General features: G+C 41.8%; 1 protein-coding gene across 2 annotated transcripts in view; it reads left to right on the top strand.

Moving 5' to 3' along the window:
* dapk1 (death-associated protein kinase 1) overlaps window positions 1–25,795 on the top strand; it is a 129,246-nt gene that overhangs the window by 42,641 nt on the left and 60,810 nt on the right. For both annotated transcript variants that reach the window (XM_030059452.1, XM_030059451.1), the window contains exons 3-5: window positions 4,636–4,857; window positions 15,534–15,672; window positions 23,703–23,832. In XM_030059452.1, coding sequence (XP_029915312.1) covers window positions 4,636–4,857; window positions 15,534–15,672; window positions 23,703–23,832 — 491 coding nt within the window. The remainder of the gene's footprint in view (window positions 1–4,635; window positions 4,858–15,533; window positions 15,673–23,702; window positions 23,833–25,795) is intronic.

Raw genomic sequence — 25,795 nt, 5'->3', positions numbered from 1 at the left:
TCCTGTGATCTGATCACATGTTGACGCAAAAGTAAAGGTACAGTACATCACTGGATCAATCAGAGCACCTTCACACGTGCTCAGGTGCACATTGGGCCACATCGCATTTCAACCGTGAACACTAAGGCCGCGTTCAGACAGCATCAGGCACTGCAGCAAAAACGCAAGCAGTAAATCACAGTGCATTTTCACTATGGCGGTGCGTGCCACAGGGGCGTTCTGCAAAAAAAAAAAAACGCAGTGGCGTCAAGCAAAAATGTTGGGCCACAATGCAACTCGATGTCACGCTGCGTTGTAGACAGGCCACGTAGTGACACACCTGCACCTCCGCCTAAAGGCCTGATCTTTGTGTGAATTTGGCCAAATGCATCCCAGTGTGTCCTCGACAACGTTGGAAAACCGCTTAGTTGTTTTGTCAAAGGAAGGAAGGAAGGAGTGTTGGATCCAGCAGACTGTTGGAGGTGAGGTTCATACTTTAATGAAAGTTTGTGCATTGAGGTATCAGATTTTTTTTTTTTTTGTGGTGTTTCTGCTTTATTTGAATAGTAACAGTTGAAAGACACAGGAAAGGCAGCGGAGAGAGAGAGGGGATGACATGCAGCAACATTTGATCGGGGTTAGGGTTGGCTTGAGCTGAACTGTGATGTGCTCCTGCTGCCCACTTGTAATCCGATCCCCTCAGACAGATGTTAACACCAAGTGTGAACATGGGGCACCAAACCTGGGACCCTATTCGGGACGGTCTCCCCAACTTTAAGGCATTCAGTAATATTCTTTGTATTTGACCCTGATCTTTTGGTTACATAAGGCCAGCATCCGATCCAAACTTACGCAGGCTTGTGCTCGCTGATGCAAGACACTGACATGCTGCATCTCCAGGCCTCCATGTGCCAGGTCTGGAAAGTCTGGGAAGCGATGAAAAATGGATTTGATCATTTCCAGGTGTCGAAGTATCAGACGGCAGTCATAATCTGCAAATCCAATTTAGGAATTAAGGTCAGGAGAAGGTTTGGGATTTTAAAATTAGAATATTTGGAATATAATCATTGCATATTTTTATGTATTGGATTAATTCCACCCTCAGTCGTACAGGGTTACCTCGTCAAAATGGAACGTAGTGGTTTTGTAATTCAGTCCCGCGGGTGCGGAGTGTCGTCTTGCTCCCTGGATGACTTTCAGCTGGGAGTGGTGCTGCTGTTTTTGAGTTTTGACGCCCCTCAGTGTGTTGCTGTGCCGCCTTCGCTGTAAATCACACACTGTTGTCATAGCTGATTACCGAGGTGGGGTTGCTGTGGGTGAATGTGGGCGTGCCGGGACCCTGCTCGCGTTCCCTGCAGGAATCATCCGACACCACTTTTTACACCGCCGGTTTTGAATCTGAAGCACTAATCTGATTCATTTACTTTCACCGAACAATGGAGAGGAGTTTTGAGCTCAGTGGACGGAAATGAATGAATTAAAATCCAATTAACTCCCATCACAAAGAGAGATTAGAAAGTCATCTTATGCATCTCACACCGATTGGATTTTAGTGGCTGACACATTCTGCCATGGGCTCGCCGAGGTCGACCTCATGTGACTCTGTTATTGAGCTGATAAGAAAACAGGATCGGTACTTCTGTGTTTTCAGGCAAAGCTGCTTCATATCAGCGGTTTTAATGCCTTATCGTGATTCCCCCTTCTTTTCTCTTGTTTTCAAATAGCGTTCACACTCCAAAAACGCAAAATCTTACCAAGATTATTTGTCTTATTTCTAGTCAAAATATCTCATTACACTTAAAATAAGACATGATCACCTCGGAAGTAAATTGTTTATAGACAGTTTTCACTTGTTTCAAGTGAAAATTCACTTGAAACAAGTGAAAATTTGCTTGTTTCATTGGCAAAATTTGCCAGTGGAAAAAGTGAAAATTCACTTGAAATAAGTGAAAATTAGCTAGAAACAAGAAACAAATTTTGCCAATGAAACAAGCAAATTTTCACTTGAAACAAGAGACAGTTGTCTAAAAACAATTTACTTCTGAGGTGATCATGTCTTATTTTAAGTGTAATGAGATATTTTGACTAGTAATAAGACATTTTTGACTTGAAATAAGACAAATAATCTTGGTAAGATTTTGAGTTTTTGCAGTGCAGGATACAGAAACAGCTAACAGCCTCTCTTTCCATTTTTTTTTTCTTGAACGCTTTTATTCAAAGTGCATCACACACACCGTCACGAGCACGCACATTTTTAGCATCAGTGACCCAAGTGAGGATTGAACTCCAGACCCTGAACCGCGCTGCTGCCACGCTCTAATCATTTAGCTTTACGATGCGGAAACAGACCTCTTAATAACACCCATTATGTAATCTCACATCCGTAATGACAGAAATTTAGTGGATCGTTTTCCGTTCAGTGGCATGTTATTGATTTCCTAATGGCCCGAGAGGTTGGTTTGGATTACTGTACCATTCTGTTCGTGACAGCTGAGCTTATTCCCGTGAGTATTGTGACCCCAGAGCCAAGAAAATCTACGGAAAATAAAATGTGAAATGCCCAAAAATGCATCGAACTTTAAGATGAGTAAAAATTCAATTTATTCAGTCATCTCTTGTCTTTCTGAAGCTGGCCGTGCTCTATTGTGCTTCAAGCATATATCTATTTTTCTGCTTTTTTTTTTTCAGAGCTGCAATTACTATTTTATTCTAAAAAAAAAAAATTCTAAAAAATCATGACAAATGCTAATGGGAAGTTAGCAGAGCCCAAAGTGATGTCAGAAAAAAGCCAGAAAAACACAAAGTATTCATTTTATTACAATATGAACGGAGAAAAGTAAACAAATCTTATGCACGTTAGTGCTCCTAATAAGCTGGGATAAGTGAACATTTGGCATTTTTTTCTGATGATGGACTAATCGATTAATCAGCTAAAAGTTTTGGCGCTGTTTGTATTGCCTGTCATCTTTTTTTAGGGATGCACTGATTGGGTTTTCATGGGCCAATTGCATTTGCTGCTTATTAAGTGTTAACAGGCTGATGGCACTGAAATAATTAATTTTACCCACACTTTCAACTAACAATCATACATCATGTAAAAGCACACCGTATGCACAAATTACGCAATTCTAATATAGTACTGTGTTTATCAACTTGCTCATATGGCTGCAGGACAAATGTGGCCTTTCCATGCGTAAATAAATCAAAGGATTGATCCAAACTGCCACCGGCGGAGCGTGGAGAGGTTTTCTTTGTGTGTCGTCCATCACATTAAACTGGTTGTAATCTGTAATCTCGGTGTGTGTGAAATTCAAAACGCAGCGTCAGAAATGAACGGTCCAAGCCAGATGGACGCCGTGCCGGTGTTACCGACATCAGACTTAGCCCGCCGCACGTTCGCTCCGACTCTTTCATGGCAGCAGTCAGTCGCTAGTGACCTGTTTACAATAAGGGTTTGTCAAGTTATTTGTGCAGCTTCCCCACTTGAAAGGGACAATACAGTCCACAGGAGATTCACTGGATTTCACTCATGCAATGACCACAGCTTTTCTTCGTTTTTATCTTCTTCACTTTAGATTAAACCTGGTTGTGTACGAGCAAGCGGTTGAAAAACCTTGAATGACAAAATGCAAAACACAAACCACTGTAAATAAAATGCACATGAAATAAAAACTACAATGTACATGCCTTGCATCTCTTTTTTAAGCATTTGTAAATTATCATTACTTGTGTCTCTTTTTTTCCTAATTAATTAATTAATTTCTAATTAATTTTAACAACCATTTTAATATGCAGTCTCAAATGAAAATTTAAATAATAGCAGACTGAATTTTAGCAGCATTTAAAGATTTTATCAATATTTATAATCTCAAAAGCAAAGATTTTCTTTTAATCAAACAATCACGCTACTTTTACTTTTACTTCTTTTTAAACATCCCACATATCAACAGATGAATTGACTAGTCTAGAATGCACATTCTACCAATTTCTATTTCTATTTCTGCCCTAAATCTCTTATTGTCTATTGTTTGTTTTTGCCGATTTGTGTTGTATATTGTATATTGTGTATCATCCCATCTCTTGGTCTTTTATTATATTCACTTCTTTTTGTTCTCATTGTATTTTCTTAATGGTTCTGCATGGGTAATTTTTAGACTCTGATATATCATAATGAAATTAATTGTAAGATGTTGCCATAGTTACTGTAAACAAACGAGACCATAGTTGAGATAATTGGCAGCCTCTTTGTCACATCTGCTATTGTTTGTGCTAGTCTTTCCCAAAATAATGAACATTTTTTCCCATAATTCCCGCTGCCTCCCTGTCATAAAGAGGACATTGCTAGTTGTTTCCCAGCTCCCAGCGTTTCCTCTCTCTCAGGCTTTACAGAGGAGGACAAACATGTTGGAAGTTTTTTTTTTTTTTTTTTTTCATTATCATTTCACCTGTTCCTCCATCTGCCTCTGTGGAAAAAAAAAACTCACAAAATCCAATGCCGTGACTCATAATCATGCATAATCTTCTTTGTGATAGTTTTGTTTATCTATATAAGTGATATTTAAGGTCTGAAGTTTAAAAAGGTCATGATTCATTGATGTTAATAAGCGACATCCACCTTTAACATCGCCCTTCTTGCCTCCCTTTCCCCCCCTCCAGCGGTCAGTTTGCTGTGGTCCGGAGATGCCGGAACAGGAGCACGGGCGTGGAGTACGCCGCCAAGTTCATCAAGAAGCGGCGGAGCAAGTCGAGCCGGCGCGGGGTGACGAGGGAGGACATCGAGCGCGAGGTGAACATCCTGAAGGAGATCCAGCACCCCAACATCATCACGCTGCACGACGTCTACGAGAACAAGGCCGAGGTCATCCTCATCCTGGAGCTGTGAGTGAGCCGCCGTCTCCCGCCCTCGCCCAAACCGCGGGCACGCTCAGAGGCTTAGTCCACAAGTAAAAGTCCACAAAATTAAACTAGAATCAGTTTTACTGTTGGCATTTTTTTAAAAAAACAAAACAAGCTGTCATTCCCCCGTCATTATATTTTTCTCGGGTGACGCAGCCAAGGAGACAGGCAGCGATTACTGACAGAAACAAGAGAAGAGACGCTCAGTGTAATCAGCAGCTGGCAGAGAAAACACCGGTTGTAGCTGCTGTAGATGTGCAGTCGATCCAATATGTCATTTTCTAAGTGATGGGCAGATAATAATAATAATAATAATGATAGTAAAATCCTCAAAAATCTCCTTTCTTCCCAGACGTGTCCCGCAGGAGAAGTTTTTTTTTGTTGTTTTTTGTGTTGTTAATCTCTCTCCCTGGGTTAATGGCCTGCAAGTGTTGTTTTAAATTGGTTGTTTCAAAAGTGTTCATGGTGCATCATCCACAGGCTGCTTTTTCTTTGCATGCTTTACAAACAGTGAAGTTTTGAATCCTCTTCACTCACTTTGTAGAAATCCCACACGGCGGACATGCAGGTCGGTTGTTGGTCCCCCCCCCCCCCGACTGTTTCACACCGTTTTTGAAATGTTAAACTGTTAAAACACCGTTCAGCATCGATCGAATTCAAATGGTTTTCCAACTCAGAAGTTTTTCCCAGCTTTTGAGCCTCAATCGCCGTACCCATCTGGAAAACCTTTCACCTGAGATCTGGCTTAAAGTCCGATCTCGGGGCTGATCGACCGGTGCAGCACTAACATTTTCTCTTTGTTATAGTGAGTCTCTTGTAGTCTGCATTTCCAAGCAGCAGCAACCCTATAGAATCTGTATATAGCCTTTTTAATAAAACCCTTTACTTTATTCTATCACTCCTGGGAATAGACTCTCTTCAAACATTCAAAATGAAAAGCAAGAGAAACTATTTCTCAGTTGCACGGGTTGGAAATGAAGGCATATGCTTTGCGGCTAGATGTTCAAAACCAAAGTATTCCCCAGCGGATCCTCAGAGTAATGGGGCAGACGGTTCATAAACTTGCATGGCACGTGTGTGTGTGTGTGTGTGTGTTGAAGTAAAAGTGTTGCGCCTTAATGACACCTTCTGCAGTTTTCACCTGTCGGAGGTGATGACAGGTGTGAGGCCGCGGCCGGTCGGACTTGTTTTACCGGCTCGCACGCCGCTCGAGCAAAACACTGCGTGATCGCTCCGGTGTTTGCATCAGAGTTTATGTAGCTGGCAACTCGTATTCAAAGGGAATAAGCCTCAGTTACTTGACAACGCCGACTTGACAACAGCCAAACAGTAAACAGTGTAAAGGTCAGACCACAGCCGACTGACAGCATCTCCATCATCGTCCTGTACAATCACAGTGATGGAAGAAACACAAACAATAGCGGAGGAGAGAGAGTTTGAGGAAATGAATGCAGATGATTCTCAAGAGATTCGTCCATGTTTATCACCATTGTCTGAATCTGTTTTTGTGCACACACTGGTGTTGAACTGATGTGGGTTTCATATTTCATGGTTTCTGCAGCCCAAACAGAACTACCATACTGTGTTTCCCCAGGGGATTCTACTTATATTTATTTGTTTATTTATTTAACCCTATAAAGCCTGAACTATGAAAGAATTGGCAGAAAATTCCAATTTTTTGAAATTGAACCCTTTATTTAGTCCTATAACAATATATATACACTACTCACAAAAAGTTAGGGATATTTGGCTTTTGGGTGAAATTTATGGAAAATATAAAAAGTTCACGCTACAGTGATATTATATCATGAAAGTAGGGCATTTAAGTAGAAGCATACACTGGTGATTTCCTCATTTCAAACAATTTATTGAAACAAAAGCCAACAACAGTGGTGGATATACCACAACAAAAAATGTCAGTGTCAATAACTTGTCATGTGCCCTTGAGCATCAATTACAGCTTGACAACGACGTCTCATGCTGTTCACAAGTCGACTTATTGTCTGCTGAGGCATGGCATCCCACTCTTCTTGAAGGGCGGCCCTCAGGACATTGAGGTTCTGGGGTACAGAGCTCCGAGCCTCTACACGGCGACTCAGCTGATCCCATAGGTTTTCTATGGGATTCAGGTCTGGAGAAAGTGCAGGCCACTCCATTTGAGGTACCCCAGTCTCCAGCAGCTGTTCCCTAATGATACGACCTCGATGAGCTGGAGCATCAAACACCTGATGTGAATTTTGCCGTTAAACTCCTTGTTAGAGAACAGCAACTTGTGCAAAAAGTACTGAAACATTGAAGAGTTGGACATGTGCATTCAAAAGTTTACAGAAGGTCACATTAAGTTCACCTGTAAAGGTTATAATGCATTTTAGGTTCATCCTGAAATTTCACCTGAAAGCCGAATATCCCTAACTTTTTGTGAGTAGTGTATATATATATATATATATATATATATTAAAAAAAAATTCAAAAAATATGTTATTACACGACCTTTCTGGTGTATGATATATGATATGTACTTGAAGTGCCAATGCTATGGTCCAGGGTGAACAGGGGAAGTGTCCAAAGGTATACAACAGTATTTTGGTCAAGTATTGATTAAACTGAAAACAAAAAACGGAATTGAAAATGTGTATTGTTGAAGACCAATCTAGGAGTTTGCTGTAATGGTGTGAGTTTATTAAAGTGTACCGGCACACTGGTGAACTGACCGACACAGAGGGTATCTGGTACGGTGAGCTGACCAAGAGCAATGTCAGGGGGAGACCTTTATACAGTGAGTACAGACAGTATGTAAATAGGTAGAGAACAAAAGGTGAGGGAAGGTATTGTTAAGACAGTGATCAAGGTACTGTAAGGCAGTGATCAGGTAGGGTGTGGTTCCAAATGGGAACAAAGACATGGTAAGTGTTCATGTGCATGCCTAAAGGACTGAATGCCGGGCCCATCCTGTCGTCTGGGCCCGTCAATTAGCTGAATCAATCAGACTTCCTGAATCAATCAGGAAGTCTGAGCCACCCGAAATGTGTATTTTGCTTCCACAGTATCATATATGATACGAATGGCTTTATAGGGTTAAACACAAAGTCTCCCTGCTGAAAACATCACCTTCTCAAGTCTGGGAGACCAACCATGCTCATCCGATTGTAGGGAAGCTCATAGGGTGATATTGCTGTATATAAATGAAGAGTTAACATACAAAAACGTTACTGAACAATCAGATTGAAATAGAAATCGTGAAAAGAACTCGCAGTTTGACTTAAGGCATATTAGATAGTCCTCAGCAAGCTAATATACCGAGGTAGCCACCGTGCACTGCTGTGAATTACACACACATCTCAGCAGTGTCATCCGATTTGATCAATTTAGGGAAAAGGGGAATAATAAACAAGTGTATGATCTGCAGTGGTGTGGCTCAGGTTCACGGGGCGTTTTCTGTGAAATAGCTAAAAAAAAAAAAAAAAAAAAAACAGTAACCGAGGATTATCCTAAAGAGCAGGTTAAATGAGAGGGCAGGAAACAAACCTATTGTCTGCATACATTCCATGAATTTCCCACCGATGTGTTTGACGGTAATTACCGCAGAGTGACTGACATGTGAGCTTCCGGCTGTTATTTTGGGCTGTATGCTGTGTCGCTCAAACAATTACTTCACTGTCACTGAGACTCTGTTTGCTGTGTGCTCCCAGGCAACATACCTCGAAAACTGTTAGGAGGATTCCTGTGAAATTTGCCGAGCGCCTTCATGCTCCCCAGACGATGAACCCTGTCAGCTCTGGTGACCTCATGACCTTTCCTCTAGTGCCTACCACAGCCAAGATATCAGCTTGTACACAAGATATCGCAAAAGCTAATTAGTGGATTGACACATTTGATGAATCCGTACATGCTCTTCTTTCTTCATTCTGATAAGATAAGATAAGATAAGATAAGATATTCTTTTATTAGTCCCACAGTGGGGAAATTTCAAGCATTACCGCAGCAAAGTGGATAGCAAAATATGAAGCATAATTTACATTATAAACAGTATAAACAGATAATAAATAGCAAAAAGCAATATAAACGCTATAAACAAGGAATATAGAAAAAAATAGAAATTTAAACAATTTAAACAACAGAAGAAAATAACCTAAACCTGAGGAACAACCTGCTCCGATGGAGGTTGACCGAGCCAGGCTAACGACTCCCATAGACTTCAAGTCTTTATGCTAAGCTAACATGAAATGCCACTCATAGGAACAGCATCACCGGGGGGTATTTTCCCCAAAACGTTGGAGTAATCCTTCAAAACACTAATATGAAATTATGTAACTTCATTCACGCTACCACAAAGAGGAATCCTCTCCATTTTATTCATTACATTTCCTGCCACTTGGTTTCCTGGTTTCATGGTTTGTAGCTTACCCTGTGCCATACCATCTACTATCTGCATATTTCATTTTTTCATATTTATTATTACCATCGTTTCAACATTTCAACATCTCATATTCTTAGGTTAGTTTATTGTATATACTTAGCCCTTATTGTCTTTAGTGTATATATTTAGTGTATTGAGTCTCTATTGTATATACTTCTTAATTTTAATTTTAATTTTATTTCATGTTTTTTATTGATGATGCTGCTGTAACGTGGGAATTTCCCAGTTTGGGATCAATAAAATCTATCTATCTATCTATCTATATATCTATCTATCTATCTATCTATCTATCTATCTATATCTATGCTTTCCTCCATGAGCAGCAAAACCCAGGCTTGTTGACTCCTCAGACCTGTTTGTGTTTGGAGGGTAGCAGCAGCCCAGGGGAGTCGGGCTTGTTTCTGCAAAGCTGCCAGTTTGACTCCGTGGGCCTACTGGGGGGAAATGAACGGATCCCCTCACTGAACAACTTGCTGTGACGAGCCCTGTAGCAAGGATAACAGCATGTGGGCTCAGTCAAATATCCTTGAATAAATAATGGTTTTAATATAAAAGAATATCCTTCTTTTGCACTGCATCCCGCGGCCATTTCCTAGATTATATTTTTAACTTCAGTAAACCCCTTTCATGTCAGATTTTCCCTTGTCTGAGCCCGTCTGTCTTATAAACACAAGGCAGGCAGCAGCAGCCTCAAGGTTGTGACTGCATGGTCATCGATGCCTGGACCAACTGGGAACATTTGGCGGGTGGGTAACGGTCTCCCTCTCCGTCAGAATCCACTGTCAGGGTCCTGTGGCCGGAGGCACTGAAGCCCCCAGCTGTTCCACTGGAGCCGCTCAGTGTTCAGCATTAAAGTGCGAGGCAGCTCCCAGGTGTGTGAGTGTGTGTGTGTGTGTGTGTTTAGTGGTATGAAGACGGACGAGGTTTTGCTGACGAAGCCTGCGTCCGCTCAGCAAACCTTCTGAGGGTAAATCAAGGCTGAAATAAGTCTTTCCTTTTCCTCTGCTCACCCTGAATACAGTTAATACCAGGATGCACAATAATATGGGCACGTCATCAGTATCAGCTGATATCAGATCTAAAATTAAATATCGACATCGGCCTAAAATGAACATTTCTGCTGATGTGACATGTGAAATAGGTCAGATCTGCCCTGATTGTGTCTGTTGTCAGGATTTTAACAGGAAGAGCATCATCCAGCCTGTTTTAAGTTAAGAAAATGTTATATAAAAATAAATATATCATGTTTTACATAACTTAAGTTGAAGCAGTTTTCTGATTTTGCCCAGTAAATATGTACATTTTGAAAAGAATTGTGTTTTATGGGCTCTATCTTTCACACTGCCCTACCCGTTGCCACTACCCGCTACCCGTGAATTACGCATTTAGCAGCTTCCACTATCCCTAAACGGTATCTTGCAGCCACGCTACCCGCTATCCATTATGCCGACTCCTTTATTTGCGCCTGGAGGTGTGCCCGTGGGCATGTTTATGCACTTTCCCTACAATTGCTATCTTGACCACACACGTTGGGGAAAGTGTATAGTGGATCCTCAAACCACCTGCTATCCCATTTGGGCTTTTACAAGAGCGCGCCCAGGCGGCTTCGATGTGCGTCCACTTGGACACATGTGGACGTGCACATGCAGCTCCACCTCCCCAATTAACTCGCCTATAAAAAGCCACCTTGCTTTAGCCTCAGTTGAACCCCTGAGAAAATGGCAGAGATAGTACTAAATCGCGACCTTCCTCTCTCCATCACGGGTTTCGGTTTGCGGATTTGGGATAGCGCAGCCTGATCTTAAAGGCAATAGCACCTGGCACACTGATTGGTTTAATTGGCGTAATGCCCAAACCACGCCTATGCATAATGTTATGGGTAGCGCAGGTGTTTTAGGGATAAAAGCAGGTGTGCAAGATAGCAACTTTTGCGGAGGAACACCTCTTACGCAATGCTAAATCCCCAAATAACGGGTTTAGGGACACTGACGCAAGATAAGGCCCTGAGTCTGCATCTTCCAGTGGGCCATCGTGGTAAGAAAAGGCAGAATAAAATGTTAATTCCACTGAAGGAGAGACTTGATGTTCTCTGCTCTTAGGTGCAAAAACATTTGTGCATGTATCGGTATCGGCAATCGGCCGTGAGAGTTGGTAAATATCGGCGTATCGGGTGTCGACAGAAAATCCGATCCCTAGTTAATACAGGGATTGTGCTGTAGCTCCAACCTGTTTTGATGTTTGGAGTTCGTATAATAAATGCCTTCAGAAATCTGTGATGGCAAGAGACAGAAAGATGCTTTTAAATGCGAGGTCGGACCTCACAGGTGACGTGAGGGCAAGCGGTGTCGGCTTTTAAAACGCACGCCAGACTATCGGTACATTTAATATCACGGCTCCTGTTCCCTCCGCAGACATCAGAGTTTGTTGTCTCGACTCGTCTGTCACGATGATCCGGTTCGGAGATTCCCTGACGTCCTCGCATCAAGGACTCCCAGTCAGACCGGCATGAAAGCTTTGACTGCAGTTTGATAAGATTCGGTCCAAGGGAAATGCATACGAGCAGATTCTTGCAGCTGTAATTTTGTGCAGCGTTGTATAATGGCCTGTACCAGCGGCTCTCAGTCCAGGGCCCTTGAGTACCGCAGTCCTGCTGGTTTTCATCAGGTACTGAGTCACATGTGCGATGCAAAGGGAATGTAAATGACTACCTGGCAGGACAGAAAATCAGCAGGACTCCGCTGCTCAAGGACCAGGATGAAGAGCCACTGCGGCATTTCTCTTCCCGTTAAATTGGCTGCCGAGCTCGGAGGAGGAGGAGGAGGAGGAGGAGGAGGAGGAGGAGGAGGGAAAGAAAATGTATTTTCCATCAATCGCAGTTGCTTCCAGGTTTCAATTTCCAGGTTCCAGCTGTTGTAAAGAATTCACAAATTTATATTCAAATAACTTATGGACTGTTAGATGCTGAGTCTTATAACAAGAAGCGGGTCCTTTCCCAGTGTAGAGACACATCGCATCTCGTCCATTTGCCATTTCAGCAAAAGCAGGAGTTGATTTTTGACATAGTTTTCAAACAAGACAATTAAGGTATTTTGATACTGTTGGTTATTTATGATGCTTATTATTACTTCAAAAGCCAGTTACCTTAAATGCAGTTTTTTCCGTAGGTCACCTCAATATAAATCAAACCCCTAACCCTGTAGTAGTTTTTTCACTGTTGACCTGCGGAGACTGTTGAGATCCTGAAGCAGAGCCTGCCAACCTTTAGCGCTGACTCTGAATCAGCTGTTGTGAATCGAGGAGGGAGATCATGTTTCATTAGCATGAGATCCTGTTTCTGTTTAGACAGCAGGCATGCAGTCACTCAGGGTTAATCCTGAGCACACAGCGTTAACTCTCTCTATGGCCACTAGCAGTCAGACAGTCGACACACACATTAATTGACCTGTTATTTCTACCCGTGACTCCTGGAGTTGATGGTCACCCTGAAATTTATACCTGCCGAGCACCGAATGCTGGTCAGATTTATCCGTTAGATGTATCAGTGGCTGCAGTTACATGGACAATAGTCCTTCAACCTGATTTAAAATCATTCTGATAAGAGATTACAGCTTAACTGGACACTAAATAACATGATTTTATAAGATGTGTGTTCACGTGCCCCAAGATATTTAATCATTTAATCTACTTTGACCTGCACAAAGTGGCTTCACCTGCCGGGAAGAGTCTAATCTGTCGGAAATATAAATATAATATACATATAATGTAGGCTAAGTCATGTTCGCAGTGATGTTTCTCCCATCAGCTCGTCTATAAGACTGTAAAAATGAAACCTGGTTTTGTCTTTTAGCCTTGTAACAGGCAGCCTTCAAACTTCTCCAGCAGGTTTTTGATTTGCTCGGTGGATTGTGGCTTCGTTCATCTTTTCAAAAACGTGTTTGAGTGACTCATGATTTCCAGCCTTTTGACCGTGGAGGCGTCCAACAATTCTTTAAGGATTTCATCTTTACAACAACAACAAAAAAAAGTTGTATCAGACTGAGACCAGCTGTGTTTTGCTGCCGCCGTGTTTCTGTCCCTGTGTTTTCAGATTTAATTCTGAAAACGTGTGTTGACATAGTGCTATAAAAAAAAGTGCATGTGTATGTATGTTATTTCAGCTGGTAAAAACTACTCTCGGCAGGTTTTTTTTTTTTTTTAGCTTTTGACAGCTGAGACAAAATAAATTCAGTCGCCTAAAAATACAGCCTTGCGTCTCCTCTGCCTTCATGTTATTTCGTACCTCATTGTGCTCCACATCCTTTCCTGCCGCTGCGCTGCGTTTGCCCGCAGCTGAGAAACAGCAGCAGCAGTCCTCTGACCTCAAACGCTGACCGACCCGCAGGAGCAGAAGCAGAGGTGATGTGTTCGGGCAGGAACCTTATTTCCTGACGGCAAATATGCACATGAATTTACAGCGAATTAGCCAGCCAAATAGACAGTGAAATAAACATCCTAGATACAGAGTGTGTGTGTGTGTGTGTGTGTGTGTGGAGGGGGTCCCAGCTGTGTGGCAGGCCTGGTGCTTCCTCCCTAGAGGGGAAGCAGAAAAGCAGTGTGTGTGTGTCTTTTTTTTTACATATGCTTATGAGGACCAAATGCTCTCACAAGGCTAGAAGTTACAGTTCTCTAGTCCTCGCCTCTATATTTATATTTATTTCACCGTTTAAGCTTTGAGGCGCAAGAAAAATGCATTTTGACAGTGTCCCGCTTCTGAAATTTGGCGTATTTCTGACCGAAACGTGATGTTGGCCGCAGGACAAAATGCGGAGAGGGTCAAAAACAAACCGATGGTGCAGCAAAATCCTTCTGGAGAGGAAAAGCAAAGATGATTCGTGCTTCATATCAACTACAACATTTGCAAACTGGTGTTTTAGCTCACTTTAATTCATGTGCTTTGAACAGATTAGCCTCAGTTGTCAAGTTGCAAGTTTTTATATGATGGGAAGGTTGGAAAGATGTGGGAGGGGGGTGTGTATTGTTGGGTGAAACTTTTATATATGCCCACTTCCAGGCAGTAAAACGAGAGGGATTTTGACATTAAAATATGAGGAAATGCATTTTTTTTTTGGACACGATTTGTTCAATATGTGTGAATTATAATATGGAAAATGGGTCATTGTTCATGTTATGAAGATTTGAGATTGAGATTTGAGAGTGATCAGGTTTAGGTGGAGCAGAGCGTTCAGGGTTTAGAGAATGAACGCGGTCAAAGAAGGTCCTACCAAGCATGGTAATATAAGTGTGTGTGTGTGTGTGTGTGTGTGTGTGTGTGTGTGTGCATGGCTGAATGGGTGCTCGAGGAAAGGATAAGCATGGCCGTAATTACAGTCATCTGCGCTCTCCTCTCTCTCTCCCCTCTGTTTTTCTCTGTCACACTCGCCTCGCTGACGGCCTTCTCCCTCATTATCATGCTGCAACCGTGATAAACCCTCTCTCTCTCTCTCTCTCTCTCTCTCTCCATCCTCCCATTTCTCCTCATCACTTCACATTTAACAAGTACAGTTAAATGCAAAGGCGGGAGAAGTGCACCGCTGCTTTATTACGAGCTTCAGGTTTGGTTTGAAGAAGACCCAGGTAGACCCCGCTACATTTGTCCAAATTAAAAATCAAATACTGACGCCGCTATCCGGATGTTTAAGTGTGATGTTGTGTAACATAAATTTACGAGGGCACAAAGGGCCGCCTGTGACATCAGAAACCGAAACCAAGTGACCTGATTTTTCACGTTTTCTCTCACTACAGCAGGAAGCAAATAAATCTTACTCAAAACACAGCAAATGAGTAATTCTTCTCCTAATTTAAATCTTTTTAATATGCTTTGCGCTTGTTGCAATCACAATGTGACATGACAGTAAAATATCACAAATACAAACTTTACCGAGGCACGTTTTCTTCTCTACCTCATGAAGGTTTTGGTGTTGCAGAGGAAAGACCGTCTCAGATGCCTCTCCTTGTTGTTTTTATCGATTGGTTTGCAGCGCTGACATGGGAGGCGTTACTTAAAAGTGCAGTAAAGCAGTTTATTTCAATAGGCAGTGTTTAAAATATTCCTGGGTTGTATAAATTGGTCATACCCTAATGCATCAGGATGATTAGATTACATTAGCTCAGCTCCGTTAAGCAGGGATTTGTAGCCGACTCTGATCTGAGAGATTGCTTTTTTTAACACTCTCTCTCTCTCTCTCTCCCCTCTCTCTCTCAGTGTGGCTGGCGGTGAGCTCTTTGACTTCCTGGCAGAGAAGGAGTCGCTGAGCGAGGAGGAGGCCACCCAGTTCCTCAAGCAGATCCTGGACGGAGTCTTCTACCTGCATTCCAAGCAAATCGCCCACTTCGACCTGAAGGTACCGCCTGCAGCGAGCGCCGCCGACGGCACAAATAATCCTCGTCCCCTCAGAGTTACATGTGTCCCAAGCTGTGCCTTGGAATCAGGGCTGCACAATATGGACAAAATTTCATACCCCGATATTTATGCCAAATATCACTATAGCTATACAGTATGGCTATGGGTTCACACTTGACAATGAAAATTAGATAGATAGATAGATACTTTATTCATCCTGCAGGAAATTCACAGTTTTTCAGCAGTATCCACAGATTACAGATTAAATAAATAAAAAATAAAGAATAAAGAATAAGATCTAATTACAACAGAATACGATCTGAGTACAACAGAATAAGATCTACAACCCAGTGTGCAAAAAGCAATGTGCAAAAAAAAAAAATGTGTGCACGGGTGTATAAAATGTGCATAGAGGTAGGTCAATGTGCAAATTTAGAAGAAATATACAGTATACACAGTATATACAGTATGATAAATAGCAGTAAGCAATATAAACCCTATAAACAAGGATTTAAAAAAAATAGGAATATGAACAATTTAAACAGCAGAGGAAAATAACCTAACCTGAGGAACACACGCTCCGACCGAGGTTCAGAGTTAGTGTGAAACCATGAGACCAAGACCGCATATTAAAAAAAAAAAAAAAAAAAAAAAAAAAAAAAATACAAAAACAGCATAATAATACCAACTGGATGTAGAAAATGCAGTTACTTCATACAGTATTTTATTGATCAGAACAGATCAGTCCCTGTCTTAGGCTAGCCGTAACCCTAAATTTGATGTTGTCCATATTGTTGCCTTTTGAGATATTAATATTTTGCATGTTCATATCTAGATGACGATACAAAAACAATATATCATTCATCCCCTATTCGACTACAACAAGTTTTTCAGAGGTTCTCCTCTTAAGGAAGGTCAGATAAGATAGTTAGATAGATGTTTATTAATGTAGTAATAAGTAAGACCAGCCTGCAGCCCCCACAGACATAATGTCGAAAAATTAAACACATACCCTCAATCTAAAATTTGAATGAATGAATGAATGAATGAATCATTTATTTTTTGAAAATGTAGATCGCATAAACTCAATCATCAAAAACATAAGCTGAAAAAAGAAAAAAAAATGTCTGCATGTTCAAAAAAAGGAGTAGGAGGAAGCTAAAGCTTATTATTTCCTACCCAGTTTAGTTAAACGCACCAAACCCAACACCCAGTCTGAGTTTTGAACTTTGGGTCGGTTGCAGGTCTGTAATTCGTGGATGTTCCCTTTAAAAGAGGTGAGAATGAAGAGTTCCTGTTGTTCAGGCATTCTCCTAAAAGCAGGCTCACAGGACCACATTTGTTTTGTGAATAAATGTCTTGTTTTACGCATCGCCAGGCCTCTTTCGCACCGTTCCCTCCGCATCAGTGTGAATTCCTCTTCTCTAATTGTGTCCGTCCATTTGGAACCTACACATCTGAGATAATTGGCTATGACTAATCTATTTTTGCCTATTTTGGATGTTTTTTCTTTTTTTTTTTTTTAAATGGCGAGTGGGCAGTTTACACCGTTCAGCACTCTTTCCTTTTTTTAATGGAAGGAGAGTGAGTAACGGTGAGTGGTTTATTTGAAACAGTGAATTTGGCCTCAGACGGTGCAGTGTGTGTGTGTGTGTGTGTGTGTGTGCAGACCTGTGGGCCGAAACTCGTCGAGTTCTTTGCACGGCAGGTGTTGTGTTGTCTCGTGGAACAGCATCTCCTCGTCCGTTTCCTCTTCCCCTTCAGCGCCCGTCTTTCCATCTCTGGGTTAACAAACAGCGGTCCGCTCTTTAAGATGGTCCGTTTTCCATTTTATGATCAACCCAACAGCTTCTGCATCCTCAGATTGCTCTTTCACCACAGCTGCTGCACACTCTCAGAAAATAAAGCACATCTCTGGTACCTTTAGGGGTCCAGCAGCCTGTCACTGGGGCCTCTAAGGTGCCGTTCCTATATTATATCTACAGCGTTGACTGGATAAGTGCATGACCGGTTTTTCATATCTTCAAATCAACAAAACGTATTTCATTTCAAGGCTGCTCAACCATAGCCTACAAGTTAAAATCTAGCTTAAATGAATATTTTCCTTAATTTGTTTATATATTTATTTATTCATCCATTTATGTAATTTTGCTGTCTCCTGATATTGTACCTTAACATTTATCAAATCAAATCAAGTTTATTTCTATAGCCCTTTACAATAACCATAAGGTACCCAAAGTGCTTTACAACTAAGTCATAAAAACAGTTCATAAAAGCAATACATGAAAAACAATACATAATACATTAAAAACAATACGTAAGAAAAACAGTGCATAAAACAATCAATGGGAAAGTGCTATGGTGCTGCAGGGTAACTTAAGCCTACCAGAAGTGCAGAAAATGGAGCAGAAAAAACAAACAAACAAGTGAATCTAAAACAAAGCTACGCTACTTGTAATTAAAATGCCAATCTAAAAAAGTGGGTCTTCAGCTTTGATTTAAAAAGGCCGAGTTCAGTAGTGGTGCGAATGTCGGGGGGGAGTTTGTTCCAGTACATATATGTGCCTTTTACTGCTTGGGAGTGCATATACGTGCCTATTTGGCTCTGGAAAAGCTACATATAATTACCTTGAAGTCCAGTAATTAGCCCTAGGGGATACATTTGTGTAGATTGTGCCTTTGGGGACAGAAATGGACTTCTAACAGTGTCTTGTTGTTTTATGGGTTTTTTTCAGTGCTAGATTATAAATAAAATGGACAAACAGCAACATAATAGTCACGGTGGGGTGTTTTAGATGATTTGCCTTCAGAGTCTCAAGAGGCTCCATCCAAGGCCAGAGGTGGGGTCTTTAAACATTACGTAATCTGACATGTAGTTGACATGTAGATTTGAACTCCTGTCATGAGAGCTCTGTCGCTAAATCTCAATCAATATAATTGATCAATCGTCCACTTAAGGCAGCGCGTATGACCCCGTCGCAGCAGACAATCCAGTTACAGAGTGGCTTCCTGGATCGTAAGTCAAAGTTCAGGACATTAAAGCCTCCAGGCCTGCTTTAAATGATGAGCTCTGCGCTCAACCAGCCACATCTAATCAATGCCAGAGCTTTCACCAGACCGCCACCGCCTCCGCTCTGGATATTAGCCAGCGTTATTTACTGTCCAGCAGTGGCTTGGATGAGGACTTAATTTGTTTAGTGGGATAACCGTCTATAGGGTCAAGGTTTATGGTGGATCTGAGGCTGGAGATTCAGATCTATATTTAAATCTTAAATCTATCATTTTCAAAAGTACCATGATTTAAAAATACAACTTGGGCAAAATAACAAGCGTAAGTTTCACTTCACTGGACGAGGAACAACAGTGGAACAATGGTGCCATTAAACCCAGGAAAACACACTGTTTGTTTTCAGGTGAGCAACAGTGGTGTGATTCATTTTTCATCATCGGACAATGAGCAGTTTACCTTTCCACTTTCTTCATCTTTATTAAACATCTTTATTTAAAACAAACTATTTACTGATACAAGCCATTTACAATTAAGCACAAAATCCTATTTCTAAACTCACAGTGTATGCCTAGATATATATATATATATATTTTTTTTTTTTTTTATTGCCAAGGTGATGCACAATGTGAAGTCTTGCTTCTTTGCTTTGCTTGTGGGTTTTCAGTCTGAAGTGATGCTGACAGCAGGAGGCGGGAGAAAACATTATTTTCTGAGCCTTGGCTCTGTCAAACGAAGCCCTCGGAGAGACTCACACTGCCCGTCGTCTTACTCATTTTGCTCAGGTGGCCGATGCGCTGGGCAGGCCGGCCTAACGCTGGCTGACATCATCATCATCATCAGTCACCAGAAGTCTGTCCTGCATCACCTCAGCCTGTTAGCCATCTGAACAAAAGGAGCGCTTCTTTTTTTTTTCTCTCTCTCTCTCTTACGTCAGCTGTGCTTTCCATGGAAACCATGTCCAGAGAGCCAGCTCTTAAAAAAACAAAAAGTTGCCTGACCTTGATGGGATGCACACCTGGCTTTTTACGTCAGCACCCCAATAATTCAAATGTTGACAGGTTGACAGGCTGGTATTCTCGTGCTTTTGGATTATAACATGGAGAGATGTACATAAAAGCTGTAGGAGAACTAATTGGTGAGAAAGTAATTGGTGCACGGTTGCCAGGGTGAGCGGACTCGGCCATATGGCTGCGGTGAAATTCCCGCCCCGCTCACGAGTCCAAGCATTCAAAAGATTTAGGCCGAGAAGTGTGTGTCGTCCACACTTGTTAACATGCTCACTTCTTCCAACCCAAACATACGCCAGTTAATGTTTTTCGCGGGGCACAAGCCACGGAGTTGAGCTGAGGAGTTTGATTTGTATTTTTCTCAGCGCCTCCCGCTGCCATCGCTGCCCACAGGCAATCTGTTCCTGCTCCTTCCCAGACTAAATCGTCAACCTAGGCTCTCCGTCGAGTTGAAAGTAGTGTGTTTTTGTAACGGATTAGGTCTGGAGGAAAGATGGCCTCGTCCAAAGGAGGCATTGTGTCCTTTGGTATGTCCGGCTTGTGTTGTTTGGCTTTGCCTTCTGCGCATCTTTCCCTTCCTTTCCTCTCTCCCACTTCCTCGAGAGGGCTTACTCATGTTTTGCATGGGATTTCCATGGCTGATGAGCCTCCTTCCTGCCAGCTCGTTCCTGGTTTTGTGTCCTGCTCTGCGTGTGTGCCGCATGCTCCCTTGTTTACCCTCACTTGACGATTTACGGACATAACTTGACAATTTCGACCGGTTTTTGTTGACTGTTTCTCTTAATCCCTTACAGTCTGCAGGGAAAAAATACGCACGGCTTGTCCTTCATTTCGTCTGAAGTGGTTTTTGAGCTGGCTCCGTGCACACAAGCCAAAAGACAATCTGTTCAAAGGGAAATTTTGAACAGAGCGTCTGCTGGGGGGGGAAACATCTTGAATAAACTTCAGTCTGCAGTCCATAAATGAAGACAAAGCAGGCAGCCACACACTCCCAAAATAAAGCATGATGGAGTGACTTACTTATTAAATAATAGATTTAATGAATTTATTTACTTTTTTTTTTAATATTTTCATTCATTTCCTTCTAAACCGCTTATCCTCACTGGGGTCGCGGGGTTTTTAATATTTTTTTCATTTATATCATACATACACAAAACATACCCTCTCATGCTGATTAATACTGCAAAACTCACAATAATAATAGTAGTAGTGATGATAATGTTAATAATGATAACAAAAATAATAATAGTAATGACATGATGCAAATATCACGAGAGTATTAGAAAGAAAAAATAAAATAAAAAAAGGGGAAGGAAAAACACACTCATACACACACTCACACACACACACAAAAAAAAAGCACAATACAGTGTTCCTTTGAACGTATATTTATGTTGTGGTTTCTGCAGCTCTCGTTTACAGGGAGTCATAGATTAAAGATACAGATTAAGATTTTTTTCTTTCTTGTTGTCCTTTCCATGTTCAAATAATATTTCATCAGGTTTCTCCAGTGTGAACTGGTGGGGTCGTCAGTGTTTTTCCCATGTTGGAGAATTATTAATGAATTTATTTACATTTATTGACCATCTGCTTTGATACCAGAAATCCCTGTTCAGCGTGTTGGAGGCATTGTGGCCCTCATGGAACAAAACAAAATCTATAATGGGAGGAAACCGGTCTGATTGTCCTGCAGCAGCCTGATGCCCTCTGTTGTCACCATTTGTGTGTTGGTGCACTGTTGTCCAAATGCCGGTTTGGGACCTGCAGGGAGTCCTCATCGGGGTCCTGAGCAAAACGAGTGGCATTTTGATTTCACTGCTATTTCCCTCACTATCGGTTCGCTTAACGACAGAAGGGATGCTGATGAGTGTTTTCCTGCTGGGTTTCACTCTCCCATCTGTATCATGTCCCATCCGATGGCAAGCGTCTTCCCAGAAATGCCAGATTAATAGGAAATCCTGGGTTCGCGTGTCGTATTTTGACGCCGAATTGAGCTTCTGTGTGAACGATCATCTTGGATTATGCCACCAAGTATTGCAACAACAAATCCTGCAGAATGTCAGAAACCAAAATTCGCTCTAGCTGTCCCTCTCTGTCTTTACTCCCCATGCGTGTTTGACGAACTCTTTCATCATCATCATCTCTCTCTCTCTCGCTACTTCAGTTTTCAATTTAAAGAGCTTTATTGGCGTGACAAGGCAGTGCTTATATTGCCAGAGCAAATAACAGATAAAGAGAAGAAGTGACAGCAACAGCTTGTACATTTTAAATCACAAAAGTCCTGAAAAGTGTCACAGATTCTCGATTTGGGCAGGAAAATGTCTCAAATTTTTCTTTTCGAGGTCTTTGGGTCACCGCCGCGTGAAGTGTTGGGAGTTTTTTTTCTCCAGGTTTTCCCTCTCCTACAGAGTCAGCTGAGACTCAAGGCTGTCATGAGGCGGGGGCTGGGGGTGGGCGGGGGACGTCGTCGTTGTTGTTGTTGTTGGCTGGATGTGAAGGGGAAAGCCTTGTCCACAGCTGCAGTGAAGGTCAGAAACATCAGAGCTCTGCAGGACGTCAGAGGGCGGGCTGTGGCGCTTTACAAGCCCCCCGATAACAAAAAGACCAGGGGGATCTGTGGTGCGGGGGTGCATCATGGGGCCCTGGCGACCAGCGTGAATGCATGTAAAGACGGTCCTTTCTGAAATCCACCTGAGACTGGTGTGCATGTGCTCACTGAATGGAACCATAAGGCGCCTGTTCTGTTTTTTTCCTGTGAGGCTGCACATTCTGCCGTCTTTGTTTTCTGCAGAAAAACAAAAAGTCCGCTGATGAACTCTGAGTTTGGGCAGACTAAACCGGCGTCTCGGCTCACAAGGAGGAATAAAGTGAAGGAATCTATTGTTGTACCTGTGGCAAAAATCAAATCTCCATAAGAGCTGAATGACCTGAGGCCTGTCGCTCTGACTTCACTGGTGATGAAGACTTTTGAGTGGTTGGTCAAACAAATTCTGATTGACAAAGTACAGAGCCAGCTCGACCTGATGCAGTTTGCATACCGGATGAACAGAGGGGTAGAGGTTGCTACTATTACTCTGTTTAATTACTTGTACAAACATCTTGAGGGTACAAAAACTCATGCTAGGCTTTTATTTGTAGATTTCTCCTGAGCTTTTAATACAATTCAGCCACACATTTTAGCCAACAAACCCCAGGGTTAAAAGCAACAGATTCAAATTTTCCTTTGTTCCTAGTGCAATAAATGCGCTTAACTTGCATCGGTAACTTGCACAGTAGCACTTTATTGTAGCACTTTACTGACTTGACTGCACCAGCACTTTATTAGGGCTGGCACTTTATTGTTAACTAGGGGTATTTTATTTTTTTTTGACGAACAGATGCATTTTATCAATTCATACATTGAATTCTTATTCATGGTTGTTTCCTTACTGTTTTATTGTTGTGACTGGCCTTTTGCATGTTGTGTTGTATATATGTCTTGTCCTCTACTGCAAGCTGAATTTCCCCTCGACGGACAATAAAATCTGAATCTGAATCTGAATCTGAGGTGTTTCTGTTGGAGGAGCTGGTCTCCACGCGCCTCAGGGCTGAATACGCTTATTACCGTCTGGTGAATGGTGTTGCTGGTTTTCAGAAGGTCTGGTGTTAGACGGGGCCGAGGGGGACGAGGGTCACGGCTTGACTCCAAGTTTTGTATTTTTGATTATAAGTGGGTGTGCTGGGTCCTCTTATAAGGAATGCTGTGTACTGGGCTGCAGCTGTGTGTGTGTGTGTGTGTGTGTGTGTGTGTGTGTGTGTGTGTGTGTGTGTTATTGAGGTGTGATTGGTGGATGACATAAGGCGTGTCTGTGATGTGTGTTTTTTTTATGGTTTTCTCAAAGAGTTGGAGCTGTATGTGGTGTTACTTTGAGGTGCCTTTGCTTTTATTAAGACATCAAAAGTCTCTTACAGTATCTCTCTCTCTCTTTCTTTCTCTCTTTCTTTCTCTCTCTCTCTCTCCCTCTCTCTCTCTAGCCGGAGAACATCATGCTGCTGAACCGCACAGTGCCTCACCCGCGCATCAAGCTCATCGACTTTGGCCTGGCCCACAAGATCAATTTTGGCAACGATTTCAAAAACATTTTTGGCACTCCAGAGTTTGTAGGTCAGTGTCCCTCATGGGTGTGTGTGTGTGTGTGTGTGAGTGTGTGTGTGTGTGTGTGTGTGTGTGTGTGTGTGTGTGTGTGTGTAAGAGAGCAAACATGGTTGCTCCGGTCCTTAGCCCTCATCTGGTGGTTTCCTGTTTGGTGTGTGTTTTGGCATCTAGCTCAACAGTTTTTGCTCAGATGTTACTTCATTCATTATTACAGTCACATGATCCTGCACTCACACACACACACACACACACACACACACAAACACATAAATGCACACACATTTCCAGTGTATATATTGGCACACATGCACACAAATGATGTAATTTAACTTGTATGAGGTGAAAGGTGAAATAGCCTCGTTGTGGAAGCAGCTCGTGACAGGATGCAGCAAAGAATAACAGCATAAACACAACAATAATAATGAGCTTTATCTATATATTATATTAAAAAAAACCTTTTCAAAACCAGACTCCTTCATTACAGGAATCAAGTACAGAATAAAATATAAAAAACAAAGTAAAAACTGAAGTAAAAAGGCCCAAAAAGCCTAGACAAAACATACATAATGAAGGTATAAAATTCAGTATTAAATGAGTAAATAATATTCATTTGCTCATGCCCATGTGCAACTTGCACACACACACACACACATACACACACACACACAGCACCACTGTGTCTCTCTGGCATGATCCCAAGGGGGTGTGAACTGTGTGAGCAGGTGCCAACCCTGCCATAAGGACTCAGTGACACACACCCTGCAGATCATACAAACTGTGAGCTCCGTGGCCAAACACACACACACACACACACACACAGAGTCTCCCTTCACCCCTTTGCCAGGCCGTCAGCCCTGCCAGTCTCCCACCAGCGGCACCATCCAGGTCAAACCCGGGCCTGTTCCCAGTTCTCCGGGGTGCCACTGGTCTAAATGGTCTAAATAAAGATCGTCCAGTGGCAGGGAGCCCGGACCACGTGTTGGACTGCAAAGCCCAGTCAGTTTCAGGATGGATGGAGCAGCACAGGACTTGAGTAATTACCAACAAAAAAAAAAAAGCCTTGTGAATTGTCTGTTATCTGTCTATGATGACTCCCCTTCCCACCCCAGACAGCTGAAGTCAGTAGTGTGCATCAGTCCATGTCCTCATCGCCACACAATATCCATGTTTTTGTAAATCAAATACTTGTTTATGTCACAAATCAAGGCGAATGCAGACTCTGGACAAGCGGGTGAGGTGGTAAACAACAATAATAATAATAATAATAATAATAATAATAATAATAATGATAATAATAAAACTTTATTTGTATAGCACCTTTCATACAGGAATTGCAGCTCAAAGTGCTTCACAATAGAAAGAAGAACATTTGAAAACACATTAAATAAAAATAAATAACATTAAAAGGAATAAAACAGCACGGGGTGGAATTAAAAAAAGGAAAAGGCTAAAGATGAGAACTTTGAAATAAAACAGAAGATGCAAATAAAACAATAAAAGACAACAGTGTGGGAATAAAATAGGAGCTAGTTAAAGACATAAAGATGTATTGCAGGTGCCGTACAGGTGTATTACAGGTGACTTTATTTGTATGTATATTGACAACAACCAAAACACACTCGCAGGAGGCATGCACGTGTCGCGGAAATTAGATTTCATTCATCATTCAAATCCATTCATGGACTTTCTCCAGATTATTTTTATGCCATTATTCTTAGATGCACACCCACCTCCTGGATCTGCTGAGTCAAACCTGTTGGTAGTTCAAGAAACCAAAAGAAAAAAAAAAACGAGGGAAGCTGCTTTTGGCTCCAGACTTGGAAGCAGCTGCCTTGAATCACTTAAAGAAAACTGGAAACTCATCTTTGTCTATCTCACTGTCTCTGTATTTACTGTAGTCTCCCTTATTTGTTCTCTATTCATAATTTTGTGTTGTATTTTGAATTTTGAGCTTTTTGTAGTTCTTATTTAT

This window comes from Myripristis murdjan, chromosome 9 (assembly GCF_902150065.1).
Source record: "Myripristis murdjan chromosome 9, fMyrMur1.1, whole genome shotgun sequence".
Classification (NCBI taxonomy): domain Eukaryota; kingdom Metazoa; phylum Chordata; class Actinopteri; order Holocentriformes; family Holocentridae; genus Myripristis; species Myripristis murdjan.
Note: the sequence above shows the minus strand (reverse complement) of the source record. Positions and strands in the feature narration are given on the sequence as shown.